General features: G+C 35.9%; 1 protein-coding gene across 1 annotated transcript in view; it reads right to left on the minus strand.

The window, feature by feature from the left end:
• The window catches only part of PDZD8 (PDZ domain containing 8), an 84232-nt gene that overhangs the window by 3668 nt on the left and 61682 nt on the right, over positions 1-18882 (minus strand). Inside the window, exon 4 of the mRNA XM_046649514.1 lies at positions 3692-3854. Within this exon, the coding sequence (XP_046505470.1) occupies positions 3692-3854 (163 nt within the window). The remainder of the gene's footprint in view (positions 1-3691; positions 3855-18882) is intronic.

The following is an 18882-nucleotide window of genomic DNA, read 5'->3' on the forward strand; positions in this document are numbered from 1 at the left end:
CCTTTCTGTAGGACTTACAGAAAGGTGAGAAGGGGTCTTTGCTTTCCAAAGGTCTTAGGGCCATCCTAAATAAACCAAAGTAATATCAGCCCCATCTAGTAACCTGACTTCAGACTTCCTCAGCCTATATCCTCTCCTACTTCAGCTGCCCAAGCAAGACCATGCTTTAGACATGCTCCTCACTTGGAACCTCCACATCAAAGATTTTTCACTTGGAAATCTCTGATCACAGTCTCCTGTTTTCTACCTCTTACAATCGTCTGCTAACAATCTGTTTTGAGGTAATTTCCAGGTCCAATCATTCCTCTTTTGCTCTCATGGTCCAGCTGGTCCCGATACGACTTGCTTTTGTCCCCAACCTCAGTCTCAAGGTTTCAATGATGTTCACATCAAGATTTTTGATTCTTTTACCCTAGCCGTTTGCTTTTCTCCTTTCTACCTGTCTTTCATCTCCAGCTTTGCTAGCTCTACTATCTCCCTTTTCTGCTCCTGAGCTTACCACCTGGATCTAGCACCGAGCTAGCAAAACCATCTTCAGCAAGGCATTCAGTGCTACTTTAGCAGTCTTTTGATTGAGTCTCTAAACAATTGTCTCCAAAACATCAGCTTTAAACCTCTCCTATTCCCCCCTGAAGTCTACCCTTTCTACTTTCTTTTCTTCTGTAGATAACATCGCCTTATTTACCAAAAAGACCAGCAAGAAGCCACCTTTTCTCCCTGCCAGTATCAGAGGAAGAAGTATCCTTTTACTGGTGCTTTGGCTCCTACTCCTGTCTCCCGTCCTTCAGGACTTAGCTCCATCAATTCTCCTTGCTCCTATTTTTATTCCCTTCCTTCTCCTTCAAAACCTTCCTTTTCCTTGGTTTTCACAACACTGTACTAATTTGGTTCTGATCATTTCTCCTCCACTTTCTTTTTCTCCACCTATATCTGCCCATTGTTTGCAAATGTTCTCCTGGAACATTTGTCTGTCATTAGTTTTCTCTGCCTTTTTTGCTTTCTCCCTGGATTACATTCACTTCAATAGTTTCAACTATCAACTTTTTCTCTGGTTGGTCTCCCTTCTTCTTCACTCTAGTCCTACATTCCCAATTACTTCTGGATATCATCACCTGGACGTTTCTTTGACATACAGATTCAGTATAGTTAAAACCTCTCTTTGACGTTCTCATCCTCCTGTCTTCAACTACTATGTGAATCAACTTGACACTCTCCCAGTTAACCCAATTTGAATCCTGGAGATAGCTGACTCCCTAGATCCATTCAGCTGTCAATTTTATCGGAGTTCCAGTCCACTGTCATCCCCTGTTCAGATCCTCCTGATCACTGGCTTCAAGTACAGTTATAAACAACTCTTTGCTGTGATCCTTTACTCAGTCCTTCCCTATTTTAATCACCAAATGTACTGCTGTCCAATTTTCCTAAAGCTTCAGCTCAAAAACCTTTAGGCTACAAACTCATCACACTGAAATCCAGAGCTTTTCAAAATGGCTCTTTATGATTTATCCAGCCTTAACTTCTACTGCTTTCTTCTAACCACACTATGTCCCAGCAAAACTGTAGCTTGACCTTTGCATAAATGAAAAATAAGTCCATCTAATGATCTGTAGTAGGCAAAAAGGTCAACTCAGTCTAAATCCATTCTTTGTGACTTAACACTTGCCCTCATATCATCTCTTCCCCACCACCAGGAGCTTTGTGGAGATGGTCACTGTGCCTCTCAGGACTGGTCGGTCAAATCTAGATTTCCTTTCTTTTGAATATTTCAAATATAATAAAAGAACTCATCATCGAGCTTCAAATTTAACAAACATTTTGCCAATCTTATTTCTACTATCACCAATCCTGTTACTATTTAATATTTATTGTATACCCATATAAATGAATTAGTTATAAAAAATGTGTATTATACCTGCCCCTTATCTCAATAAATATTATTTTTTTTACAAACGTTAGATTATGAAGGGATGACTTATGATTTTTCATTCATTTATATTTATATTTACATACATTTATATTGCTTGGATTTATTTGTTTATGTATTTATTGAGGAAGATTAGCCCTGAGCCAACATCCATCACCAATCCTCCTCTTTTGCTGAGGAAGACTGGCCCTGAGCTAACACCTGTGCTCATCTTCCTCTATTTTATATGTGGGAAACCTGCCACAGCATGGCTTGATAAGTGGTGCATAGGTCTGTGCCTGGGATCTGAACTGGTGAACCCCGGACCGCCAAAGCAGAGCATGCGAACTTAACTGTTATGCCACTGGGCCAGCCCCTGAATTTATTTATTTTTGATAGATATTTACTACTTATGTAATTAAAAAAAAAAAAAAACCTTTCATTAAAGGACATAAAAAAGAAAAAAATTAATTTTACCCTGTAGGTAAAACCAAAACAGAGCATGTACGGATATAAAAAAATTTATACTGAATTGTAGTTTTAAGCTGAGGGAGAATAACTCGTATATTTATGTTAAACAACTAGGTAATGGATGAGGTCTATATCATGTCCTTGCTAGTCTGTCTATGGACCAGCAGCAGCATCTGGGGGAGCTTGTTAGAAATGGAGACTCCTGGGCCCCATTCCAGGTCTAGCGAATCAGAATCTACACTTTAACACCATGTCTGGGTGACTGGATTATATAAGAAAGTTTGAGAAGTGCTGTTTATGACATGATCAGAGGGACTTCCATGTGAAAATATTGACTTACTTGGTCTTCTAGGAGTGAGTGCAACTAAATCATTGTCATTATTTTATTGTCATGATGGATTTGAATCAAAGGCAGTTTCTCTGACGTGTACCAAGGGTAACTGCTCCTTGATTTAGGAACTGATCTACCTTGTTACTTACTGCCTTAGCTGTGAGAGAATATACCACACACTGCCTTTAAAAGGTCAACTATGACAAACTTCGTGTTCAGAAAATCTCGACAAGCCTAGAATGGGTGGCCCAGGTACAAAACACTGAAAAGGTTTGGACTTCTTTCCCACTGGTGTGCACAATGAGTCCTACTGCTTATTCATAAATATCCAAGTAAATAATCTGCCTATCAACAGAGAGTTTTGTTGTTATCAATCCAATTGATAGGAAGGCATGCAGGTGACACATTTTTCTGCCAGCAATAGTGATTTGGGCTGCACTCTGAATGACAGCATATTAACAAATGGCTGACCAATTAGGGAAAATATGGGGCCACCAATATGGGGCCACTGGACAGTTCAGGTGTGCCCTCTTGGACAAGGAATATTAGTCTCTCTCCTGTTCATTATCTAGTCCTGTGTGATGCAGGAAGTAATGTTAATACTGTCAATTTTAGGCTCAGAGTAGTAATGGTGGTGGGTCATACAGAAAGGTAACCGATGACTTGCCCTTTCTTTCACATTTGATAAAAAAAAAATAGAGGAGTAGAAGGCAGGAAGGAAAGGAAAATTAGAGAGGTTATAGAAAAGCGGTCTAAAGATAAAGTATTTTAAAGATTTATACATTAGGACTAAAACAGCATATGTGTTTTAAATTAACTTTTTAAGGCTTCCTTCAGATTTTTATTTATAATAAAGTTATTACTTTCTTTCCATTATAAAAGTAACACATGTGTATAGAAATAAAGAAGGAAGAAAGGAAAAATGCCCATATCTACTCTCTGGTACCTCTGTAAATGTAAGGTATATTGCTTATTAGTATAATTACCTCCAATAGCAATCAGTCGATCTCCCCGCTGAAGATCTGCAATTGCAGCAGGTGAGTTTGGGGCCACAGTCTCAATTATGACGTGCCCAGCATACCCATCAGTTGACTGAACAAGACGAAGTGTAAGTCCGACACCTTGTAAATTCCCCTTTATTAATTCAGCCTTTGATGAAGAGAAAAAAAATCAAAGTAAGAGTCAATGGGTTCATAGTAACAGAATGAGAAACACTGACACACTGAGAGCACTACAGTTGATGCTGATTTTTGTACCACGGGGACTATTATTACAGAGAGGAGGAAGGACATCTTTATTGTAACAATATAAATCAACATATGCTCAGACTACACATTTGCACCATCAAAAAATTTAAACACTTTCTTATCTCTGGTGTGTGTTATTCAAGATCCGTGCTCACTGTAGAGAATTTGGAAATAAACAGAAAGGCAAAATGAAAAGAAAACCACGCCTACTCATACTATCTAGAAATATTGTTAATATTTTGTACTTTCTAATATATATATATATATATATATATAAACACAAAATTGAGATCCCATTGTGAATATAATTCTGAATCTTGCTTTTTGGGAATATAATAGGAATAAGTTTCTACGTCATTAGATATGCTTTGGAACCTCCATTTTTTATGGTGTACTGTTAAATTTTTTGTTGGGGGGCAAAGTAAGAGTTTACATTTATGTTTTACTAAGAGTTATCTTGTTAATGAGATATCCTGTTCTAACTCATCAAGATCATTTTGTTTTCTAAATGAATATCATCCAATTTATCAGGAGTATGTATCCCAGATTCACATCATCTATGAATTAAAAAAACAAAAACACATGCTATCTGTCCTCATTCCAGTCACTGATTTTAAAAAAAAGGATAGAATGCCATATTCCTCTGGATAACAAGAATTCAATCTGTGTTTATTGAGCTAAATTACAAATCAGTCTAATTGTATTATTATTCAGCCCACGTCTCTTAGTACTGTTCTTCAAGATATCTCATGAGGAACTTTGCCAAATAACCTGCTAATATCCAAATATATCACTGTCTGTATTTTTTAATATATAAATCCTATTTAAAAGCTAGAAATTCAATTCTCCTACCTAATGATATTGGCCTGCAAAAGAGCCCTTATTGTAAATTATTCTCTGAGTGTTAACAGATTTTACAAAGTTGCTTTTAGATTAAGGAAAATCTTAATTATATTATGCTCAAGAAACGGGAAATGTAGTCAAGTTTTCTTATCACCTAAAGGTTTACAAAAAACCAAAAACCCCTTCCAAAAAAACATTATTTGTATTTAAACCGCCAAAAACATTTGTCCAGTTCTTGCCTTATGATATAGTAAATAATCACCTCATATAATGTTGAAAGTGCTTTTTAGTTAACAAAAGCCCTTAACAACATTCTCTCAGATCCATGAACATAAATATATTCTTAATATACAGAGTGACAAAGCTAAAATTTAGAATGTAAATCTTCCTAATATTACAAAACTGCTGATATTGCTAACTGCAGCAAATGGATAAAAAACTAAATTGTATGAGTCTGGGTACTGTAAATTCTAAAACTAACATTTGGAATGTGTTTTTTTTTTTGTGATTTACTCTTTGTGCTTAAAGTAGAATGGAGGTTGGGGGGATGGGATTGAGAAGGGAACTGAGGCTAGTACAGGTTTGGGTATAATTCCGTTTCTTAATTTATTTTCTTCCTACCAGTCATATTATTCCCTTTGCTTTTTTTATTTCAAATGATGCTTGAAGTAAACATTCCAGGTAGAAAAAGAGATAAGGTTTTCGGTAGGAATAATTAATAAGGGCAAAGACTAAATTCCTTTCCCCCGAATTTTTGCTACTGATTATTAGAAAATGCTCTTAATTTCATACTTATATAAGGAACAGAACTTCAGACACTATTTCTTTCATCTCTTTTCTTGTCAGAAGCTTGTTTTGTTTCCTTGTAAGATCACACTGCTAACTCATCTAATTTTGGAATTACAGTTTCAGCCTTCTCTGAAACAGAAACTTAAAACTTTAAGTTCTGACAGTGAGCCAAAAGTTTTAGAGTATAATAACACCTCAATTAAAAACTTGACAAAACAAAGCATTTAAAAATGAATATCTCACACAAAATTTTATTTTAATGTAAAATTTAAGATAAGGTTTACAAGACCATCCAAATGATACCATGACTTTTGGAACAAAACTGACATCACCATTGGGGTAAAATTACTATTTTTAAACAACAATAGCCAGAAAATATATTATATTATATAATTCTCCCCTAAACACTTGTATCAATATGTAAAAATTATATATAAGATTAGTGGATATACCATGCACTATAAAACGTATGCCGAAACAGAACCTTTTAAATGATGAGGTAAACATAAATAGAAATCCCAAACATTTTTTCTATTGTTAAAATTAAAAAAGGAAACCTCAACTAAAATTGGAGTTGGGAAGGCCCGTAGAGGGAGCTGTCAACTCTACCACTACATGTTAACTATCCCAAACAGGAAGATATCAATTACAGAGTCAGTTAATTACAGCATCAGTTATAGACCTCAACAGGAAGAGAGTACTTGGCATTCCCAAACAGAAAGTACAAATATTTTACTTTAGCGGGAGGCAGGAAGATTTTCTTCTTGCCCAGCAATAAGCCCAGTCAGTAGAAACGCTGCAGCTCAGCCAATGAGAAGCTCTTGTCACCTGAACTTTTACTATTCCTCCAATGAACTTTCATTTTTTCGTTGCTGATGACTTCCTTTCCTTGTCACACCCTCCTTATTATAAAAGCCTTCACACTGATACTCCTCGAGAGAAGCCGCTGGGAGTATCTCTCTGCTTGCCAGATGAGATGCTGTCTAATTCATGAATCATTTAATAAAGCCCATTAGATCGTCAAATTCACTCGGCTGAATTTCGTTTTTAAACACTACAGCTGGTGGAACATGTGGCATGCACTCCCTGAAATATGACATCATTACCCAAGAGGTTTCAGTTTTTAAGATTTTATTATGGAAAATTTAAATATATACAAAAGCACAAAGAATAGGTAAAAGAACCCTATGGTAGGTTATAAAATATGGTCACAAATTACTCCTATCCTTGTATGCACATCCCTTTGCAATTATTACTTTACCACATCTGCCATTTGAGGTGTAACTTGTTTCTCCACTACTCTCTCAGCAACCAATATCATTAGAAAAAATAAGCAAAGACACAGATGATCTGAATATTATCAACCCTGTCTTAAATGACATTTATAGAACACTATACCTAACAATGGCAGAATACACATTCTTTTCAAGTGCATAGTAAATTCACCAGGATGTGCTAAGTCATAAAACAATGTCAATAAAGTTAAAAAGACTGAAATTCAAGGTATGTTCTCTGAATGGAATTAAATTATAAATCAATTAACAATAAGATAACTAGGAAAACCTCAAATATTTGGAAAGTAAAACAATACACTTTTAAATAATTCATGGTCAAAGAAGAAAACTGAAGGGAAATTAAAAAATACTCTGAATTAGAATGATGATGAAAATGCAACCTATCAAGATTTGTTGGATGCAACTAAAGCAGTCTTTAGAGGGAATTTATTGCTTTAAATGCTTATATTGGGGGGAAAAAATCCAAAATTAGTGATCTTCGTTCCTACCTTAAAAAATCAGAAACCCCAAAGTAGAAGGAAAGAATAAAGAGCAGAAATCAATGAAATAGAAAACAACAGAGAAATCATGAAAGCTGACTCAATGAAATGATCAATAACTGATAAGCTTCTAGGTTAGACTGACGAAGAAAAAAAGAAGACACGTAATACTAAAATCAAAATAAGAGGGGAGTATCACTACACAATCTACAGACATTAAAAGTATAAGGCAATATTATGGACAACTTTATGCCAATACATTTGACCTAGACGAACTGGAAAAAATTTCCATGAAAGATACAGATGACAAAAACTGACCAAAAAGATAGAAAATTTGAATATCCCTAGATCAATTAAATATATCAAATTCATAAAGCTTCCAGAAAAAACCCTCCAGGTCTAGCTTGCTTCATTGGTGAATTCTTAAGGAAAAAATAATAATCACCTTACCCGGAATCTTTCAGAAACAGAGGAGAGAACACTTCCCAAATGTTAAGTGTTAAGGTCATAAGGCCAATGTTACCCTAATTCCCAAACCCAGACAAACACAAAACAAGAAAGGAGAACTGCAGGCTAATATTCCTAATGTCCAAACATGGATGCAAAATTTCTTAGCAAAATTTTAGGGAATTCAATCCAACAATATAATAATCATAACCAAGTGGAGTTGATTTCCAGAAATTCAAAGTTGATTCAAGTGGCTAAGAATCAATCTTATCAAAAGGCTTCTGGAAGAAAACGTAGGCAGTACACTCTTTGACATCAGTATTAAAAGGATCTTTTTGGACACCATGCCTTCTCAGAGAAGGGAAACAATAGAAAGAATAAACAAATGGGACTTCATCAGACTAAAGAGCTTCTTCAAGGCAAATGAAAACAGGATTGAAACAAAAAAACCACCCAGTAACTGGGAAAAAATATTTGCAAGCCATATATCTGACAAAGGCTTAATATCCATAATATATAAAGACCTCTCGCAACTCAACAACAAAACATCAAACAACCCAATCAAAAAATGGGCTGGAGACATGAACAGACATTTCTCCAAAGAAGATATACGGATGGCCAATAGGCACATGAAAAGATGTTCATCATCACTAATCATCAGGGAAATGCAAATCAAAACTACACTAAGATATCACCTTACACCCGTTAGAATGACAAAAATATCTAAAACTAATAGTAACAAATGTTGGAGAGGGTGCGGAGAAAAAGGAACCCTCACACACTGCTGGTGGGAATGCAAACTGGTGCAGCCACTATGGAAAACAGAATGGAGATTCTTCAAAAAATTAAAAATAGAACTACCTGGGGCTGGCCCCGTGGCCGAGTGGTTAAGTTCGCGCGCTCCGCTGCAGGCGGCCCAGTGTTTTGTTGGTTCGAATCCTGGGTGCGGACATGGCACTGCTCGTCAGACCACGCTGAGGCAGCGTCCCACATGCCACAACTAGAAGAACCCACAATGAAGAATACACAACTATGTACCGGGGGGCTTTGGGGAGAAAAAGGAAAAAATAAAATCTTTAAAAAAAAAAAAAATAGAACTACCATACGATCCAGCCATCCCACTACTGGGTATTTGTCCAAAGAGCTTGAAGTCAGCAATCCCAAAAGTCCTATGCACCCCAATGTTTATTGCAGCATTATTTACAATAGCCAAGACGTGGAAGCAATCTAAGTGCCCAGCAACAGATGAATGGATAAAGAAGATGTGGTACATATATACAATGGAATACTACTCAGCTGTAAAACAGAACAAAATCATTCCATTTGCAATAAAATGGATGGACCTTGAGCGAATTATGTTAAGTGAAATAAGCCAGCGAGAGAAGGATAATCTGTGTATGACTCCTCTCATGTGAGGAATTTAAAATTATGGACTAAGAACAGTTTAGTGGATACCAGGGGAAAGGTGGGGTTGGGGGTGGGCACAAAGGGTGAAGTGGTGCACCTACAACACGAATGACAAACATTAATGTACAACTGGAATTTTACAAGACTGTAACCTATCATTAACTCAATAAAAAAAAAAAAGAATCAATCTTATGAAAACCAAGGAGAGAACCATATAAATATTTCAACAGCTGCAATAAATAAGTAATCCAACATCCATTCATGATAAAAGTCCTCAGCAAACCAGAAATACAAGGAAACTTCCTAACCCTGATTATGGGCATCTACAGGAAACTTGATTATGGGCATCTACAAAAAACCTGCAAGTAATGTAATACTAAAAGGTGAAAGACAATGTTTTCTGCTTAAGATCAGGAACAAAAACAAGATTTCTGCTCTCACCACTTCAATTCAATATTGTACTGGAGGGTATAGTCAGCATAATAATGTAAGAAAAAAGGAAAGACCAAGATTGGAAAGGGAGGAGAAAAATGGTCTTTATTTGCAGATAACATGATCCTAAACATGGAAAACTCCAAGAAATCTACAAAACAACTATAAGGACTAATAAGTAAAATTAGGTCACAGACTACAAGGTCAATATACAAAAGGCAAATTAGTTTTTATACAGTAGCAACAAATAATTAGGAAATTAAAAAAACAAAATTCATTTACCATACATAAAAAATATTTAGAATTAAATTTAATAAAAGCTGTACACACCCATATGCTGCAAATTATAAAATATTGCAAAGGAAAATTAAGACCTAAATAAATGGAGAAAATACACCCTGTTCATGGGTATTGGAAAACATTATTAAGATGCCAATTCTTCCCAAATTTATCTACAGATTCAACACATTCCTAATCAAATCCTGCAGGCCTCTGGAGAGGTAAAGTATCTAGAATAACCAAAACCATCTTTATATAGAACAAGGCTAGAGGACTTACACTACCTGATTTCAAGACTTACTACAAATATTAGACTAATCAAGACACTGTGGTATTGGTGTAAGGATAGAAAAAAGGATTAATGGAACAAAACAATCCAGAAAGAGACCCACACTTATATGGTCAATTTATTTTTGACAAAGGTGCTAGACTAATTCACAGGGAAAAAGATATGCTGGAAAAACTGGATGGCTGAACGGGAAAAAAATGAACATAAACCTTACCTTACATACGACAAAAAATTTACTTGAAAACGAAAACGGGCCTAAAACTATTAAATGTACAGAAAGAAACATGGGAGAAAACCTTTATGACACTGGATTAAGCAAAGACTTCTTAAACAGGACACAAATTGTACAATCTATACCAGAAAAAAATTATAAAATGGACTTCATAAAATTAAAAACTTTTGCTCTTTGAAAGACACAGTTAAGAAAATGAAAAGACAAGCCACAGAGTGGGAGAAAATATTTGCAAAACTCTTACCTGAGAAAGGACTCGTATCCAGGAATATATAAAGAACTCTTAGAACTAAACCAAAAAAACTCCCTAATAACCCAATAAAAAGATGCAGAAAATATTTGAATAGATATACTTTACAAAAGAAGATAAACAAATAGCCAATAAGCACATTAAAAGATGTTTAGTCATTAGGGAAACACACATTAAAATCACAATGAGCTGTTACTACTGCTGCTGCTGCTGTTACTACTACTACTGAACAGCAGATAATACTATAATGGCTAAAATTAAAAACTGACAAGTGCTGCTAGGATGTGAAATGAACTCTCATATATCGCTAGTGGGAATATAAAAGGGTACAGCTAACTTGGAAAACAACTGGCAATTTCTTATCAAGTTAAACATATAAGTTACCATATGACCCAACAATCTTAATTTTAGGTTATTTATCAAAGAGAATGAAAACACGTCCACACAAAGACTTGTATGTAAATATTCATAAAGCATCATTCATAAATGAATCGGCCAATTGGTGAACTGATAATCAAACTGTTGTACATCCACACAGTGGAATACTCACCAACAAAAAATAATAAAATATTAATACACACAACATAGACAGATCTCAAAGACATGCTGAGTGAAAGGAGTTAAACACAAAAGACTATATACTCTATGATTTAATTTGTATGAAATTCTAGGAAAGGCAAAATTATAGTGACAGAAAGCAGATTAGTATTTGCCAAGGACTAGGGGTTGGGGCCTGGAGATTGAGGGCAAATGGCACAAGGCAAGTTTTCAAGGTGATAGAAATATTCTATATCTTGATTGGGGTGAAGGCTACACGACTGCACACAATTACCAAAATTCACCAGCTTTACACTTAGTGAATTTATTGCATTTAAGTTATACTTTCATAAAGCTATTAAAAATAAAGCAAAAACAAACAAAACCCTGAACACGCCATTTCTGTCTTAATATACTTAAATATACAGATCACTAATAATTCATTCAGATAACCATTAGTTTTCCAATTTACTTAATAAAAACAACTTGGGATGAATTTAGGTGGTCCTTAAGTCAATTAGGAAGGAGAGCAACATTTAGACGGTTTTTCCATTTAACTTATGTCAATCAAATGCATACTGACTTTTAACTACAGATAACTGGAATTACTAGACTGTAGATGCAGGATTAAACCAGACGTAATTATGAGAAGCAAAAATAAACTGTATTTGAAAGAAAAAATACTTGAAAAATGTTACCCAAGTTTTTATTTTATTTACTGTTAAATAAAAAAAGAGTAAGAAATAAACTTTTAAATTTTTATCAAATACTTGCATGTGGTTAAAAACATCAAATACACAATAGAGCTTCTAATAAAGAGGAACTGTTTTCTGTCTGCCCATGCCCCCGACTCCCATGCCATAGCAACCACCTTTAAACTACTTAATTGTTTTTAGTTGTGGGGATTACCATTGTTTTCTCTAGATAATACATTATTATTTCTTAATATATTAAAATTTAGACAATCTGTTGACTTCCGACTATAACAGACTAGGATGTTAGCCCATTCTCCTTCCCCCAAATTATCGCAGAGCTACGTCGCTATTCTTAGATTCTCTACATAACCTCTTTATAACTTTAATTAATACACTTACATCCCTATTTCTTATTTCATCAACTATAGACAATATTTCTATTGCTATAAGGACTGCTATTCTTCCTTTCACCTCTCTTTACACTTTCTACCTTCTAAACCCTACCATCAAAGTTCATAACTATTGTATACATTTTCTAACTATAATTAAGCTTCAAAGTTGACTGATTCTAAAAGCTAAAAATCAGCATTGTCTACAATATTGTGACTATATAAATATTATTTATTGCAAAGCTGGGCATCATTACATTTTTCTGTCTTATATAGCCTTTTGTTTTTCTTGTAGTTGTATTTTTTTTCAATGACACAGCGTTCACTTTAAATGTAGGACTTACTTAAGTACTCCTTCTGCGATTAGCTCTTAAATTCATCTACCTATTCATTTATGTATTAAATTACCTAGGGTTCAGCTGAAGGGAAGTTTTCCTTTACCCCCACCCCACTCCTGACAAAAAGAAGCCAGTTAATAAATGCAGAAGGAATGATTAGATTAGAAAAATCATCCTTTTGTAACACCCCCAAACGGTAGAGGGACTGTTTTAGATTAAAAAAAAAAAAAAAAAAAAAACCAAGACAAAGAAAGACTAAAGAGATGTAACAACCCAATGTAAAGTGTGAATCTTGATCAGATTCTGGTTGAGGAAAAAAGCAAGCTACAGAAAACATTTATGGGACATTGGGGACATTTTAATATAGACTGAAAATTAGGTGAAATTAGGGAATTATTAATTTTCTTCAGTGTGATAATGGTGATTATGGTTTGTAAAATGTCTCATTTTTAGAATATTCATACTGAAATATTTAGGGGTGAATTATCATGATGTCTACAACACTGCTTGCCTATAACTTCAAGTAAATGTTAACTTCTTTGAACATCACTGGTAAAATGAGACCTATCTCAGATGTGGAGCTATGAAGGTTCAGTATTTATTATTACTAGTAAGACTTAGCACTACTAGTCAAAAATGGGGATGCAAAACCACTCTGCTGTTCCTCAGCTGTATATTGAGCTAAGGAAACAAGGCAACATATAGCTGAGCAAAACAAGGCAAACATATTACGAAACAAACATCAATTCAGGACAACAGAATATGTAAACTATCTTAAATCATTCAAACATTAATTTACTTCTACGGGATCAAGATTGAGAAGCTAAAATAATTTTATGATTATATGATTACAAAAATTGTCTTATTAGAAAAGACAAAGATGGTGACTGATGTCAACTGACATTTAGCAAGAGGACAACAGCCAGTTCAAACCCACTAGGAGTAATGGGCTTAATTAAGCATGGCCTTTACTTCCAAAGAGTAGAAATTATACTGATGGTGACAAACACCTACTTCTTCACAAAATTATAAGTTTTCATCCTGTGAGAAAATTTCCTTTATGCAGTAGACTAAAGATATATTAAACAAAAGGAAAAGGAAGGGGCCAAGAAGGAAACAGCAGGGAGGGAAAAACTGTTATTTCTTATGGACAAAAAAAATCACAGTGAAGAAAAAATAAACATAGAACAGTATTATATTGTCCTTTAGGTTGCTGATCATGAAATCTTTTTTAAAAAACGAGAAAGGGGGGAATGAAAGTGAAGGCAAAATGTCTGTGATAACAAATACGGGTATAGACTATGGCCTATGGCCTTTGGTCAACTCCAACAATCATCATGTAGTAAGTTTTTCTTTTTCATCAGAAGCCAAATAGATGTTTTTTAAATTCCACCAAAATCTGAGTCCTCCCCATTCCAAAAGATAAGCTACAAATCCGATTAAGGAAAAGTTAACATCTATAGAACTTCTCACTCCAAATCTTTGTAGACAGTGAAAAGTTTGCTTCCTATGTTTTTTTCAGAGAACAAGGAAAACCTGGACCCTTAGTGTTGCAAGCGAGGATCAAGATTTCTGCTGCAGGGGAGGTAATAAACGGGGTCACAACAGCTCTCCCCTTTGAAATAGTCATGTGGTTACATCCATGGAATTTGTCTGGAAGTTTTAGGCCAAATCCTCCAAGTCCAAATCTGTGGCTATATAAGCTATATAAACTCAAAGGTCCTGAGACTGGAAACTCCAAGGCTCTGACCACAAGGACCCTATCTTCATCCAAGGGTTGGAAGCATTGTGGCCAATATCTACATATTGATTAGCACTGTTTTACAGAGCATCAAGTTAATTCCAAGATTGAAGCAAGATGTGCCACAAGACACGGATACAGTGTGATGGGAATTTGGGGGAGATGAAGATTGCCTCTGAGTGAGTGGTCTAGGGAAGGCTTCATATGGGGGATGGTATTTAGGTTATATCTTAAAGTAAGAGAAGAATTTGAACAGACAGTCGTGGAGTTGGGGTGAGGGGTGTGGGATGGGGATAGGAGAGGCTATCATTCTAGGCATGGCAACATTTTTAGAGCAAAGAGATGGAGACAAGAGTTCAGGGCATGTCAGAAAATTAAAACCATCATGATGGTATCAGTTGAGATGTAATAGGAGAGAAAATTCCTTCTCCAATTCTAAGAGAACACATTTTAGTAGGAAAAAGCAGCAGCATTTCATAGAATATATCACAGAATCCTATGTATGCTGATTATCTAATAGAGAAAAATTCTTAAAATATGTTATCTTGTGATAAATGTATATAGAATTTGCAAACATCTACTAATATCTATTTGCTATAAACACGTTCCTTAAACCCGTACTTTATGGCATGACTGATATTTTATAAGAGAAAAAGTGAAATTAATAATACTTATTAAATGCTTACTATATGCTTAGTAAAATAGACACTAATGTTTGCCAAGTACTCCCCATCTCTGGAACTATCTCTGCAACCCTCTAGTCCCCAGTATGGTTACAGTGGGGGATTGCCATGCTTATATAACATGGTTCCACTGCTCTGTCTCATTAGATGGTACAGGAGTACACACCTGACCCATGCTGGATCAACTAGAATTCCTTTCTGGATGGTGGGAATTCAGATTCAAAGATTCCTTGAATGTAATAAACATATATGTAGCTGTAGGCATCTGTGTATCTTCCTATGGGCTGGGAAACGGAGAAAGACAGTCTGCAGAGTAAAGAATAAAGCACATAAACAGCGAGGAGCAGAGAGGAGACTGAGGGAAAGGCCTAACAGTGGTTTAGTTTCTCATTCCAGTTTGTTCCAAAGGCCTAGCTGCACACTTGCTAAAAGCTATGCAGAGCCTAAGCCACACAACCATGAACTGTGGCCCTGACACCCGCCCATGGCGTCCATGAAGCACCATGGTATCTTCAGAATAAGAACCTCTTTTTTGATTAAGCTAGTTTTACTAAGCATCTGTTTTGAACAGGTTCTAGCTTACCAGGCACTGTGTTAGAGATTGTTACATACAATATCTCATTAAAGTGCTATATTTATTAAACTGGAAAGCTACACATACAGTCATGCATCACTTAATGACGGGGAAACGTTAACGCGAGATGTGTCGTTAGGGGATTTCATTGTTGTGCAAACATCATAGAGTGTACTTATGCAAACCTAGATGGTACACCTACTACACACCTAGGCTATCTATGGTACTAATTTTATGGGACCACTGTCGCTTATGTGGTCCGTCATTGACTGAAACATCATCATACAGTGTGTGACTATACATTATAGAGGATATAAAGTGTTTTCTCTGTGGCTTAGCCTGTGTCAACCAAAAGGTAGATTTCTACTGGAGTAGAAATACTATTTCTAGTATTTTATTCTATGACATACAAAAGAAAAAAAGTTTATCAATTGTCAAGAACTGCTGACACATACTAACTAAACAGCAATTCCATGAGCTGAATCATGAGTCAATACATTCAAGATTGCAGACAGCCTGCATTTAACTTCACCCATAATGTCAGACACAGGTAAAAAATTCCAGCTGTATGTGCATCTATCTTGTGGAGAGCAATTTAGCAAAAACACCAAGATAGCCTTTAAGAGCTCTCACACTCTGACATCCTTTTAGCCTTTCTTGGACCCAGGTGGGATGCCTTATTTACACCTAAGGGGAAAAACAACATATTGATTTTTTAATCCTTTCCTATCACGGACATAATTTTATACAATCGATAAGAAGAGGATATATTGTAATAACACATCAATATAACTCTTTTACAAACTCTCTCCTACATGAGGCTGTAACATTGAGCAAAAAACCAAAAACACAAGAAAGAGTAAAAGGATCACTAAGTGAAAGACTCTAAATTACTGTGACCAGGTATACTTTTGAACATTCTTTCATCAAGTTTCTGAAAAAGACATCATGAGGACCATTTCCTAGCTTTTTTGGTAGAGTAATAGGGCGGGGAAGGGAGAAAGACACAATAATCTGTACACGTATGTACAAGATGCCTGTATTAGACTGAACTTTTAACAGCAGGCTTTTAAATGCAGATAGCCATTCCCAGTCTTCCTGGCCCATAATGTAAACCAATACTTATTCTACCAGAATTCTCAATCTATTGCAATAAAAAAAGATGCCCACAATCTTCAGACACATTGGTGTATTCTATAATTCCTCTCCCCAAAATGAAATACTGGTAACATTTTCAGAAAAGCTGATGGTGAGCTAAGAAACACACATTTAACATAACCTATAGCAAAGCTACTAAGGAAGAAAAGTAATAAAGAAATGTACTAATTGATTCACCTACTCCTTCAAATGCTTAGGTATTGTGTGCTGGGTCTGGGAGGCACAGCTGTGAACAACACAGGTGAGCTTTCTTGGCCTCATGGAAGCAGGAAAAGTAGGCATGAACAAATAATTACAATATCTGTTGTGTGATTTAACAGGAGTCACTAACTAACAATTAGAGGACAGGGAAGGCATTCCTAAAAAACAAATTTAACCGACACTTGAAGGATTAGGAGTCTGCCAGGCCAGGCATGAAGGCAATATATCTAACCAAAACAGCAGGAGGTTTGAAGGGAGGAGATGAGAGCTAGCATGATATATTTGAAGAAGTGAAGGAAGTTCAGATATTATAGCTCTTTGACACGTTCAGTCTATGTGAAGAGGGAGGGAACCTTGGTTCATTCAACTAAAAAAATCTTGCAAAAGAAAGAAGCACAGTATCAACTCCCCCACTAATTTCATGCCCAAGATGGTCAAAGTTAATAAATGGTAACTATGGTACAAGAAGCATTTGAATGTGCTAATTAACGCTATAATGCGACTAGAAACTAATGAAAATAATATTTAATCCACACTGATCCATTCAAGCCCTTTTTCTTAACAAAAAAAATCCCAATTTCATGAATATTAGCAGAAAAGGAAGGTTTTTCCCTTAAAAAAAATCTAAAAAGTAGAATGTTTAAAAATGTTTCAAATTGCTTCAAAGTTTGATTGCTTGCTATAAAACTACCATTTACAAAAAAATTTCATAAAGATACATGTATTTGTAAACTTAAGAGCTCTTTCTTCATAGGCCACTTCTACATTATCCACATCCCCACAGCTCAACTACTATAAACCTAAAACCCAAGGCCATGACAGCACAAACCTAGGGAGTCTGAAAATTGACTACTCCCATGGATACATTTTATTTACTTAATCAAAATCTGAATGTTGAGAAAGATGCACCTCATAAATTGCTAAATGAAGGCTGAAGGCTGAAGGCTGAGGCCTCAAAATATCATAAACAAAGTTCTCCTTCTTTTTCTCAGAGAAATCTGCCACTGAGATGAGCACAGTGGGACTTGGAGAGATTGATCAGGTTGAACCTTAATGGGTAGTAATGAAAGAAAGAACGCCCAAGTCCTGAATGCCTAAACATAGTGGACAAAACGGCAAGAAGCACAGAAACAGATCTGCTCTGGGCAGCACAAGTGTTAGCTCTAAGTTCTGGAGGACTAGCTCAGCCTACCCTTGCTGCCTGCCTAGCCTTAGGGCCGGTATCTAAGGGGAAAAGTCTCTGGAATACTTCTTTCCCACTCATCTGGGCAGATTGAAACCTAATTCCCCTTTCTCCTTTCCTTCCTTTTCTTGTGCAGTGGATGAGGGCCTTGAGCCTGCCACCAAAGACCCGGGACAACATGGTTAAATGGAGAAGAGAAATTACACTTAACTCAGCTCTTTTCACAGGTGGCCAGGGACTGGATTACTTCAGGACAGCGATGGCCTGGAACAACAAAAGAGCTTCCAATAGGAGCTTTCTTTTTTGAAAAACTTGGTGATATGAGATAGCTAGGTGACAAATAGCATCTGGCTCTAGAAGAGCGAAGCCTTAAAGAAGGAGCCATGTACACAGTTCAATCCCCATTGTTTTTGGAAGGGTATTTCCTACTCATTGCAGTATTCAACTACTACTGCACTGAATTGCAGTGGTTTCATTGCCTTCATTTTTTAAAAATTGAAAACATACTCTCAGTTCTAACATGGCTCTTTATAGACTGGCTAAGGAACCTATATAGCAGCTTATAAGGGAAACTCCATGTTTCTGTCAAGTCAACACCTTTACCCTCTCTTCCTCCTCCAGGTCTCTTTTCAGTACCAGGCCAGTTCTCCAGCTCCACCTTTCTCATAGGTTACAGAGATTTGGCGTGC

Source organism: Equus quagga, chromosome 2 (assembly GCF_021613505.1).
Source record: "Equus quagga isolate Etosha38 chromosome 2, UCLA_HA_Equagga_1.0, whole genome shotgun sequence".
NCBI classification, from domain to species: Eukaryota; Metazoa; Chordata; class Mammalia; order Perissodactyla; family Equidae; genus Equus; species Equus quagga.